Raw genomic sequence first — 12,180 nt, forward strand, 5'->3', positions numbered from 1 at the left:
ACAATTGGGAGTGAGAAAAAAAAGTGGGCATGAACAGAGGCCCTTAGGAATACTCGCATATCTACAGGTTATAGGATACAGAATAATGAAGTGCATTAAAGGTAAAGACCAGTATTGGAAACGCCCCAATTTCAAAAAATGAAATGGAAGCTCTCATTACCAATCATGTGAAAGAATATGTTTTGACTACATGATGATAAAAAATTTGTCAGGAAACCGCCTACTAATTCATATATTTGGTAAATTTGTTTCTCTCATGGTCTGTGAGAGATATAGGGTAGTCCCATATATGTCTTTCTGTGTATAGTGCTTGTAACTTTACGAAGAATGGGCCAAATTTCTTATCATTTTGATGATTCCAGAACCTTGCAGATGCTAGATGCTAGATGATCAACCTTTTCTGATCGATTCCACAACGTTTCTTTCACAATGCAATCGCATGACCATAACTGGTCTTTACCTTTAAAGGTAGTCTGTCTCTTTTGCAGGCTGAAAAAACAAAATAATGTAAATCCTGTGGTAAACAAGCGATAATACCAACTAAAACTCCTCTTAAAAGCGTCGATTACGAATTTTCAAAAACATCACCTTTTGAAATGCGCGAACAATACAACAACGTATAACATAATCAGAACATGATTTTAAAGGGCATACAATAGGGTATTGAATTTTTTTTTTTTTTGTGGAAAGTTGTTGCGATATGGTGTGTTTGATTAGTTATTATTGCATCATGTGCTTCTTGCCAAAAACTTTTGTAAGAAAAGTTTAATACCTGAGCAAGCAAAAAGTATGAAGTCAGCCACTACTTCCGACCCTTGTGTATAAAATTCAATGTTAATTGTCATACGTCTTGTGCTTTGCAGTGCTTTTTTGTTTGTTTTCTTTTTCTTTTTTTGGTTTATTTTTATTTTTTTGGTTTATTTATAGTTTGCAGGTTCAAACAGTCTATCTACTGCAAGATAAACAATCACAATTGATTTAAGCTGGTTCTCTATGAAAACATTCCATTACAGAAACTGAAGTATAGCTTTAAAAGAATCTCACAAGATTCACTCTAAAAGCATTGCCCAAAATTAGTTCTAAAAGAATTCCATTACAACAACTCAACATCTTTATTCTAAAAGAATTGTGACATTCATAGCTGAAATTCACTCTACCTTGACCTCCTTGGTAACAAGTCTTGAATCCCTTGGTAACGAGTCTTGAGTAGATAATGGTGATTTATTGTGGGTACCTTGAGGGGGTAAATTTTGTTTTTCCGCTGGGTCGGTGTGAGTTGCTGATTAGAGATGTCAATGGCAATTAATTTGTCCATTATCTCTGTCTGAATCAGTGCTGAAAACATCTTCAACTCTTCAATGTAGAAGGCTTGCATAGCCATAGAAGATGCTACAGTCAAACCTGCTTTGGTGACCACCTGTCTACAAAGACCTCATTTTTTATTTCCCTTGAAAAGGGTTTCTCATTGAACATGTACTAAAGGAACCTGTCTACAAGGACCACTTTTTGTGTTTCCCTTGGGCGGTCGCTTTAGACATGTTTGACTATATTTCACATTTTGAGGTTGATAACAAAAAGTTATAATTTGTTGAATTGTTTTTTTTTAATCTGGAAGAATATAGATGATTTTTTTTTTAATTGGTATGTGTACCTGTAGGGAGAAGGTTGCTTATTGCTTTTCCTCTGTTCTCTTTTTTTCTGTTAGCAAATTAACCAAGACCACTTATAAAACTTTGAACCTGTAGATGTACTTTATTTTACAGTCCCTCAGCCTTGAGAAATGAATTATCGATGTACATTTCCTGTTAAAGATTTTCCTAGGCTAGTATTGGTATCATTCAAAAAATAATATTCTTGTGTATCATTTCAAAGAAATTTCAGCACATTCGTAAGAATGTGATATTTATATCTGGTCAAAAGGAAGTGTAAAGGGATATTTCTTGTGAGAAATAATCCGGTCAGGAAGTAAGATGTTTTGTATACAATGGTAATTAAAAGCCAGAAGTGCTTTAACCCATACACTTTAAAAGGTAAGTCCACCCTGAAATTAAGTTAGTTTTAATAGGAGTAGAAAAATGAGAGAAACAAGTCAGTGAAAGTTTGAGCAAATTCCGATTAAAAATAAGGAAGTTAGGATTTTTGAAGTTGTGATCAATCAAACACAAATTGGCAACTCTATGACGTATCATGCGAGCTCAACTTCCATTTGCTCAGTACTAAAAAAATCTAAAATTTTCATTTTCCCTCAAGAAAAATTTCAACCATACATGCACCCTAAATATAATAATTGCAAATATGTTTCTATACTCCCCCTGCAAGGAACAAATATATATTCCGTCATCAATAACGAAGAAAACATGATTTTATGGAATATTATGCACAAAGCAAATGAAGGAGAGCTCGTATAATAAATCACAGAGTTGCCAATTTGTATTTGATTGATCACAACTTCAATAATTCATAACTTTCTTTTTTTCATTCAGAATTTGCTCAAACTTTCACTCACCTGATTTTCTTATTATTCTGCCTCTATCGAAACAAACTTATTTTGGGGGTGGACTTTCCCTTTAACATAGAGTTAATTAGCACCCAACGGATGATTATCCTTCAGTGCTTTAGAAGGAACATCTTCTCCTTTCTGTCTGAAACATATCTATAGGCCTGTCCTCATCAGCTCGAGTTTCCCAAATAACCCGCTATTTTCAGACTCTGGATATTATCCCGAAGCTCAAATTGCGTCTTCACAAGACCAATACGCTCATTACAAACTAGCTCGGACAGGCACGAATTAGGCCCGCTATTTCCCAAATAGCAGGATATATTGGAAACAAGACCAAGATTTCCAGGGAAATTTTGGCCGGACATAGGACAAGTATTACTGGAGGGGACTGAAATCAGTAGCACAAGATCCTCTGATTTGTCCATTTGAGCACTAGCTGCCAGCTATCAAAGGTTGAAAGTTGGGGCCTGTTCACACCAGAGGACATTCATATGAAGACTGTAAAGAATCGTTGTTTAGCGCAAGTGCATGGTGAACACACTAGAATACTAATATTGTATAACGGAACAGCATATAAAGGACATTGTGTAAAAAAACATATAAAGAAACGTTGTATAAAGAAACGATGTATAAAGAAACGTTTTATAAAGAAATGATGTATAAAGAAATGTTTAAAGCTGGCCAAGCATCACTGCATGGTCATGAATAGCCCTGCCCAGTTATTCAATTTTTCAAACGATCAGACATTCACACAAAAGGAGGTCCTCAATGATTTATGAATTTTTCGTTCATAACGATACCTAAACATATATCTCGTTCTACAACGTTCAGATTTGAAAAATATCAAATTCTTATTGTATAGGTATACAATGATTTCTGGCCGTGTGAATGGGGAGTTAGTGCAGGCAGAGCTAGGGAGGGACAGCGGGACTGGAAATCCATTAATTCATTTCCCTTCCCAGCTGCTTGCCTGAGAATGGAAAAGCATAAGAATTCCTCTTTATTTCTACAACTTCATGTGGATATAGCCTTGCAGGTATTGAGAGAGAGAGGGAGACATATAGTGTGAGAGGGGGAGGGGTAGAGAGTGTGGGAGAGAGAGAGAGGGAGAGAGAAAAGAAAGGGAGTGAAAGCAGAGAGAGAGAAAGAAAATAAAGAATGAGGGGGAGTATATTACAGACAGAAAGAGAGAGAGAGAGAGAGAGAGAGAGAGAGAGAAAGAAGTGGTGGGATGATACTGATCCATGAGATGAGCCTTGTTTATTTGTGAAAGCATTTTTTGGTCCTCTTGTTTTCTACCCTAATTTTTTCTTTATGCGTCACCTTCGAATGGGGGCGACAGCTTTGAATGTGCGAAATGTAAAAGTGAAAACACTACAGACACCCTGACCCAGACTTAAATCAGAAGCACCTTCTTATTTGCGATCAAGACAACGATAAGTGGACATGGCACTCATTCAAGAAAGGGGTCAATTTAGGCTCCCACAAATCACTCTTCAATGTCTTTTTGTTGACTGTAAAGGCTGTGTTTTGTATGGTCAGAGCTTGTAGCTGATTAGACATCCACTTCCGCTTTTGACCGATCAGTCCAAACTATCGTCAGCTGAGTGAGGGCAGTTGTCACGGGCGATCAGCATATTTGTCCATCTGTTGCACTGACCCCGTCAATATAATCATCAGAAATTAATCGGGGATGAAAGTTGATTGTGATCGATGCGTCCGTGGCTAGACCTGCTCGAAAGAATCCTAGAGAAATCCATTGAACGGGTGAGAATTAGAAGCGCTAGAGGTCTGATCCAGCCATAATATATAACCATGACTCAGATTAAACTGGCCGTTTCCTCTTTAGGTGATGATCTAGTTGGATAACCCTGTTAATTCATTTCTCGCCAACGATGACTTGTTTTCTTCTCCAGTAAACCATGCCGACCTAACATGCAAACAAGTGGGTGGCAATAAATGCAAAGTTTCCCGTCTGAATCAAAACACAAGAACTAGAATTGAAATCCCTTTCTCATGGAGACATATATTGACAAAAGGGGTACAATTTCAAGCATTTTGGGTGTTCTATTTCCAGATGGAAGTTAATTTCCCAAACTTTGTTTTTCAGACGAGTCTCTAGAGAAACAGTCATAACAGAGTGTGTCATTCATAATTTTTCCTGAGGCCTAGCTCACTCGCGATTAAACATTAATTTTCTGATTGGTCTGGAGTGGTGGCCGGACTACACACAACCCGCTTGTACCCCACTCGGCTGGCTATTATTTCAGATAAGCTAAGGCCGAAAGAAAACTACTCAATTTCAGCTTCAATTTGTTATAGTGACGTATTTGTAGATGTTTGTGTGTTTTTCTGTGTCTAATGATCACTTTCCTGACAATAATACAAGAAAGCTGGGATTTAAATTCAATGCTCGATGGACAAAAGTTGCTTATCGTCTTGTTTTTTTAATCAATTCCGTTTTGCTTTATAGAGTAAACGTCTCTTCATCTAGACAATTGAATGCATGAGACGCATAAAGATTCATTTTTTTCCTCTCGGGACTGTGCATCGCTATCCTCCTTGCAAATTGCTCCCAAGCCCGCTCGGCAAAATTTATACAATTTGTATTTTTGCTACAGCAAAGTGCTTCCGTGAAAGCTATGCCTGATTTCCCGATTTGAGCACAGCTGTCTGCATTCTAACTTGGCAAGAGTCGTTTTGAATGGCTTTCTAACAGACAATGATGCCACCTTGATCGCATACTAGCGGAAACTTGTTTCACGTCAGTTGTGAAAAGCTACAAGCAGGGAAGGCACGACGTAACCAGCTTTAACTTTTCCTTTTATCACGCTCCCCCGCATTTATGTTAATCGCGAGAACACGCTAGTTTGGGAATTTATTCGGCAGGAATATTCACAAAATTGTGCTTGATTTCATCACTGGGGGGAGATGAAGTGAGGATAATTTATTCAAATGAGATGGGAGCAATGTATATAGCTTGTGGTTTATCCAAGCCTGAATAGACGTCAGTCGTCGCTTCTGCATAAAGCAAGACGATTGACACCGAAGCAGTAAAGCAAGCTAGGAGGATCTGCGTCCAAGGATACGTTGGTTTTTAGGCCACTTCATCTGTCTTCGTTTCAAGCCAGTTTCGCTGGACGCTGGGATTCTGTGTCAATTTATCTTCTTTATTGGTGACTGATCAGTTTCCCCGAAAGTAACCCTCATTGCTGTGTCTCATCACATCAAGTCCTTTTCATCCACCTAAAGATATATACTGGATTTTAACTGAATGGATTTACATTTTTGTGCCTATTGAATCGCTCAATTTTGAATTCCAAAAGAAGTAACCTGGGAGAAATTGTAGACACAAATCCATGGTTTTATCATAGATGTATATTCTCAACTCCAGCTTCATGGATTTAGATTTGTAATTATTTTATTATTGATGCATTTGTGCCCGTTTCCTATGGAGTTCAGGGGACTAGGGCCTCGGCATAATCACGTTTTTTGAATTAACCTGCCCTGGATCTCATCGAGGCAAGCCTAGCCGAGCCGAGCCTCACGTGAAACAACCCGGGGGATGTTTACATTGATTTATGTTGCACAACGAAACAAGATCCTCGAGTGCGTGTCTCCTTCTTCACATCGATTTGTTCCCAAGAATATCCCTGATATATATCAAGCGGTTGCTGCGAATCAGGCAATCAGTATCCGTTTCATTGACGAATGGTGCTTTCCTCCCGATCGTTGACCCCATCCTGCTGGTGCCATCCGCAGACGACCCCATCCCAGGATTCCAAAAATAAACCTGACATCAGATGCTGGAAAATATGACAACTCTCCATTAAACAGAAAGGGATTTTCCCTCTAGAGTGGAATACAGGATTTGGAGTCTTATCTCTGGTGGTATTTCTCAGCAGAGCAGTTTTGGCATGGCTTGCATGGCCCTCTAACTTGCGTGGAGAAATAAATAACCTTGTCGAATTAATCTGTTGATCTAGCCTTTATTTCCATTGCAACACAAAGGAAGGAAGAGTAGGAGATACAAAAAAGGTTGCTGTATCCTGTTTGCCTTTTGCAATTACATGTGCAACAGTGTTTATACATCTGCCTGTCACAATATAAGTGCAAATCATTCAGTAGCCGACTTCAGTGACATAAAGAGGAGAGAATCAGATATATGGACAGAAATTGACTTTAATATAACTTTCATTGCTTGAATGATTCTATTGAAATGGTAATTGCCAGCTCCACCAAGCAGCTATACATTTCATGGACTGATTGCTTCATGGGACGACTCTGACCTGTCTTCGACCTCAACGTTGAGGGGTGAACCTGACCGTCGTCCGCTCCTAAGTTGCAGAGAGGAAGAGGGGTATTTGGGGCTCAACGTAATTAGTAGCGAGCAGAGATAGTGAGCTCTGCATGCACCCCTCACTCGATCACTCTCCCTTGGACTCCGGTGCGTCTGGGGTCATCGCTAATCAGGGCTCATAGATACGAACCCCGCTGAGGAAGGGACTACTCCAAGGCTGGGTCCTAAGACGAGACAATTAGACCTGATTGGGACCATTACTAGGATAATTTATGTGTACTTAGCGCTCATCATTGGGTGGAGGTCTATCTCTCGGATTGGGCTGGCTTTCCGATCGAAGCATCCCCTCTCTGACTCGGGATTTATTAATAAAGCATAGTGGATCGAAAGAGAATTATATGAGTAACATTGAATAAGGTTGATTGCCTTGCTGTATCCCATGCCCTCTATCAATTTCTTCCTCTGACTCTCCTACCCGACGACTAAGTTCAGGAGATCGGGCAGAATGAGATTGGCATCTTAAAGAGTCGCCAACAGGAGCTCGATCAAGGAGAATGCTACATGTATATTCAGGCCTGTGTGGAGAATCATTTGGATGGATGTAGAGAGACGGACTTGCGGTCTGAGCAAATACTCCCAGCCTCTCATTCCTAGCTGATATTACACATGAGTGGTTACACAAGGGATTTCTCCATTGATCTGTTGTAGTAATCGATCTTTCAGAAAGCATATATGACATTTGTTTTAGGCAACTGCCCTTTCTTCTTGCCTGGATGTATATAATCTGGATTTGTATAGCAAGGAATCAAAAGGAAGATTTGATGTGCTCCTCTCTTCATTGGTACCACACCCTCTGTTCTCGATACTTTAGGAGACAAATCCAGGAGTTTTTATTGTTTGGAATAAGCTGTGTTTATGTGATGTTTATATCTTTATATTTATGCAAAAATAGATGCATCTACTGTTGAAAAGTATATAAAACCTACACTTTTCCAGCAGTTCTTTTGTGACAACAATCTTCAGAAATATGATGCCTCGGCTTCAATTGTTCTGAACCTCGTGCAATCAACAGTATTCTGTCATTCGTCACTGTGCATTCCCTCTCCACCGACCAAACGAGGGCAATATCATCACCTTATCAACAAGCTACACTGAAGTTTGGTAGCGGACAGCTAGACACTTAACACTCCAGCTACATAACACTTGTGAAAATCTTCTCTTTCAAACGTTGTCGCAAGCCAGTGACATTTTCAACGCTTTATGCTTCAGGCTACACCGCTTGCTGTTATGCGTAGACAAGCTGTGTATATTACGGCGTGTTGAATATATTTTGATTTGAGGACGCAATTTCGTAAATAGAAGAGTTCGCCCGCGGAGGAAAGATGGTGGTGGTGAATGCTGTCGATCGAAGGAAAAGCACTACGGATGCAAGGACGACAAGGTAGGAAGATAGTAGAGGAAGTTGGAAAGAAGGTGTAATCATTGAAAATTTGATTCTTTTAATTGTATGGAGACTGTGGTAAGGAGAAAAGTAAAATGTACTTCGATTTAAATGTGATCATCCCTACCGTATTTGTAATTGTGGCCTTAGTTCTGAGCAGGCTTTACCATAATTCTGTAATTGTAAAGAGTAGTGGCTAGCTTTATAGAGAAGTGTTTTTAGAGGAGGTCATTGAGGAGCTTTGCCTGGCCTGGGAGTGGTGATGGAGGGATAGAAGAGAGATATAGATGAAAAAGGGAAGGAGATATTAAAGAAACGTATAGAAATTAGATATGTTGATAAAGGGTGCGTGTATGAAAGGATGAAGAACAAGATGGAGATTTTTAAAATGATTACAAAAGTTCAAAAGTTCTTGAGAGGGCAAGTGCGGACCTGGGAGTATGCCGGAGGGAGAGATCTATGACATCATACGACTCTATAGATGACATAATCGGAGTAAACTTGGAGGAGGAAGAAGAAAAGATAAGAAAGATGAGATGGAGAAAGAGGGGACAAAAAGTCGAAAGAGCATTCACCGCAGCTTCAAAGGGCAACGCTGATTGAGGAAAGGAAAATGAAAAAGATATGAAATTATGGAGAGAGGGAGAGAGAGAGAGGGTGGGGCAGGGGGAGGGGAGAGATGGCTAGGAAGAGGGAGAAAGAGAGAGAGAGAGAGCTTGGAAGACTGGAGGGATAGGAGTGAGAGGGGGAGGAATATGAATGAATAAAGGTAGATATATGTATGAGAGAAAGGGAGAGAGAGAGAGAGAGAGAGAGAGAGAAGGGGGGGGGGGGGGGGAGGAGGGGAGGGAAGAGGAAAAGGGGGATTAAGAAACAAAGGTAAGAGGAGGAAGAGGGAGATCAAGTGGAGGAAAGGGGTGAAACGGGGGATAGGTTTTGGGAGGAAAGAGGAGAGAGATGGGAGATAAAAGAAGTAAGTTGATAACAGGAACCCGAGCCGGCTCAATGACGTAGGTATGTTGCCTGCAAAAACCCCCTTCACCGTTTCTTCTAACTTAATAAAGCACAAATTACATGATAAGGCTGCCTAGAAGCGCTCATTCTGGTGATGAAATTCTCCCAGAAGCTCACCGCTCCCACCTTGGCTGACTGCAGAAGGTTTTCAGAAACTTGCAGCACACTTCTCTTTCAGGCATCATAAAACCAATCTCGTTTTTAGCTTTAGTATTACATCTATGAGATGAGCTCCAACTAAAGAGGTATTCACTCCTGGATGTTTTAGAGCCCGGTGTTGCCAATTTGCTCATGAGCAAGTTCCTGAATGTTGTGCCACTTGCATATGCTGCATGAAGCATTATTCAAATCTCTGTAACTACATCTTCTCTGGGTAATTTGAAGGTTACGCAACGTGTCGTTCAGGATTTACTGGAAGTATATTTAACCAATTTGTAGGGGATACATAAAAGACCCTTCAAATCCCAAAGTGTACCTTTTGAGCAGGATATTCAGGTATGTACTTGTTAAGTTGTCATTGTTGCCAATTTTAATTGATGCTTTAATATTTGCCAGATTTATAATATGTTTTGTTGGACACTTTTTAGATGTCTTTGAATGACATTTGATTTTTTTCTTTCCATAATTAAAGCATTAATATTAGTTTACTGTAGAAATTCTGCCTGACGATACTGCCATTTACTTACTAATGGGTACATTAGTAAGTCTAATGGAATGAATGTTGTCAGTTGTTTACAGGCCATACTCATCACAGAGCAGTTGCTCATGAAATTTCATTTAAAGCGACGCTCATCTTCGGGGAGCATCTGAATTTCGCATCCAATGAATGGATGCTATCCCGGTGTATGCTGTATGACTTAGCCTTGCACGCTCAATTTAACTTGTTTTGTAGTGAGCGGCGTTCGCTCATGAATAATTCATGAAGCGTGGTTTCTGGACTGCATCGTGTGGCTATTTCGAGGGGAAGCTGCCGCCTTGCCAAAGCAACCGAGACATCGCCCATCTTAGGTTTCCTAAAATTTGGCATGAATTGATGACTTTTGGTGCCTTCGATTTTTCAGTGAACATATTCTTGTAACCTTCAGTTAACTTCAGTCATTAAAGGACACTCTCTTTTCATATTGCCCAGTAGGCTCCATCCTCGATGTTCTGTAACTTCTGTATTGCACGAGCTGTCCCTTACTTTTATTTCTCTCACTTTCTTTTTTCTCCCTCTCTCTCCATCTCTTTGTCCCTCCCTTATTATCCTACCTCTCTCTCTCTCTCTCTCTCTCTCTCTCTCTCATATTCCTTTGTAAATTTCTCTCTTTCCTCCGTCACTCTTTTCCCTCTCCCTCTCTTGCTCTCTCTCCCTTTCTCTTGCTCTCTCCATCTCTCAACTTGCTTCTATATATTATAATAAAGTACTCTTTATCTACCGTCAATAACATGTATTTCTTATCTGTTCTGCATCTCCGTTTTTATATATTTTTCTTATACTTTTCTCTCTCATTTGTTTTAATACTCTCTACTTTACCTTTGACAGTCTTCTCCTCTGCTTAAATATATACCCACCCCTTTTTCTAAACGTCCTTTTCTTTATCATTGTACTCATCTTGATTCTCTCTCTCTCTTTCCCTCTATCATTCAGCATCTTCTCTCCTCTCTGTTTATACCATCCCTGTCTCTCATCTCTCAATTTCTCTCTCTCTCTCTCTCTCTCTCTCTCCCTCCCCCTTTCTCTCTCTCTCTCTCTTTATTCAATTTCTTCTCATCTATCTCCATATTTCCAACTACCCATCCCCGGTGCACGATGCCTGCATCGACATCCCACTACCCATTACCGTAGTCGAGCATGGAATGCCTGATGCGGCTGTTATAGAATAAAAATCTGGTAAACAGTTTTCCATCTCCTTTGGGACATGGCTTCCTAATCTGCTCTCCGCTTAATTTCTTCGTCCACGAACGAAAGCCCATCCAACATTCATTAATGATGACGGTTCATTAGGATGGGTGACAGGGAATGATATTAGTAAATGAAAATATTTCATAAATACCTTATGAGCTTCGATCACCAGTGCGGTCGTGTAGTGTTAGAGTACTTAAAAACTAGTTATTCAGCGTATTTGAGTACATGTTGTAGTAATGTGTTATGTGTTTGATATTTTTAACCTGCTATATTTAAAATTGCAGTCATATCCAACACATAAATTGAAAACCAAATATCTGTCAATTCACTGCATTAATGGCCACTATTAAGCTGTTATTATATTTGAGAGACGTTTATTTTGATGAAGTTTGCAAAGTACTGTAGTGTCAACAATATTAACAACTCACAATATTGTAAGTAGCCTGTGTTGATTATCACGAAATCAATAACTCACAATAAAATCTGTGTCACTGTCCCCTCAACGATATATGGTTAACACGATCGAAAAGATGTAACAACAAAATAATCAAAGGAATGCAAACATGACTTGTATCTAAAGCAACGTACACAGCAGCACAATATTGTATTGAAAATTGAAATTGTCCTCTGAGTTGTTTCTTGGAAGTATTTTTTTATTGTGTTGTCTGTGAGAATATAGGCTTACAATTAATATTCTATAATGCCACCCGGTGATCACTCACATGTAGTATATACATGCATGTTGTCTTTGAATGATAATTGTTTCGTTAAAAAGTCAGGAAATGAAAGAGGAAGCGATTTGTGGCGAGATAGCCGGTCGAAAACACGAACCTAATTAGGGGCCGATATAACCAGGGTTACAAAACAAGGTTTTTCGGGGAGGAAGTATCAAATTGCATTGTCCAGCAAACTCTTGATTGCTATTGATTATCTTTTCCTTCTTTCAAGGAAAACTACTATCATGGATTGTGTTTGTAACGATTTAAAGGGTGTGCAATTAACTCATGGACTGTACTTGTAACAGGTTGAATAATATG

General features: G+C 39.4%; 1 protein-coding gene across 3 annotated transcripts in view; it reads left to right on the top strand.

Moving 5' to 3' along the window:
- Window positions 1–12,180, top strand: part of LOC577129 (pleckstrin homology domain-containing family G member 5) — a 76,125-nt gene that overhangs the window by 8,161 nt on the left and 55,784 nt on the right. Inside the window, exon 1 of one of the 3 annotated variants that reach the window (XM_030986773.1) lies at window positions 7,748–8,241. The exons of the other annotated variants lie outside the window; for them this stretch is intronic. Coding sequence (XP_030842633.1) covers window positions 8,183–8,241 — 59 coding nt within the window. The 5' untranslated portion in view covers window positions 7,748–8,182. Of the gene's footprint in view, window positions 1–7,747; window positions 8,242–12,180 lie in introns of those variants that run through there. 3 annotated transcript variants of the gene reach the window in all.

Source organism: Strongylocentrotus purpuratus, unplaced genomic scaffold (genome assembly GCF_000002235.5).
Source record: "Strongylocentrotus purpuratus isolate Spur 01 unplaced genomic scaffold, Spur_5.0 spur5_scaffold_16, whole genome shotgun sequence".
Classification (NCBI taxonomy): Eukaryota; Metazoa; Echinodermata; class Echinoidea; order Camarodonta; family Strongylocentrotidae; genus Strongylocentrotus; species Strongylocentrotus purpuratus.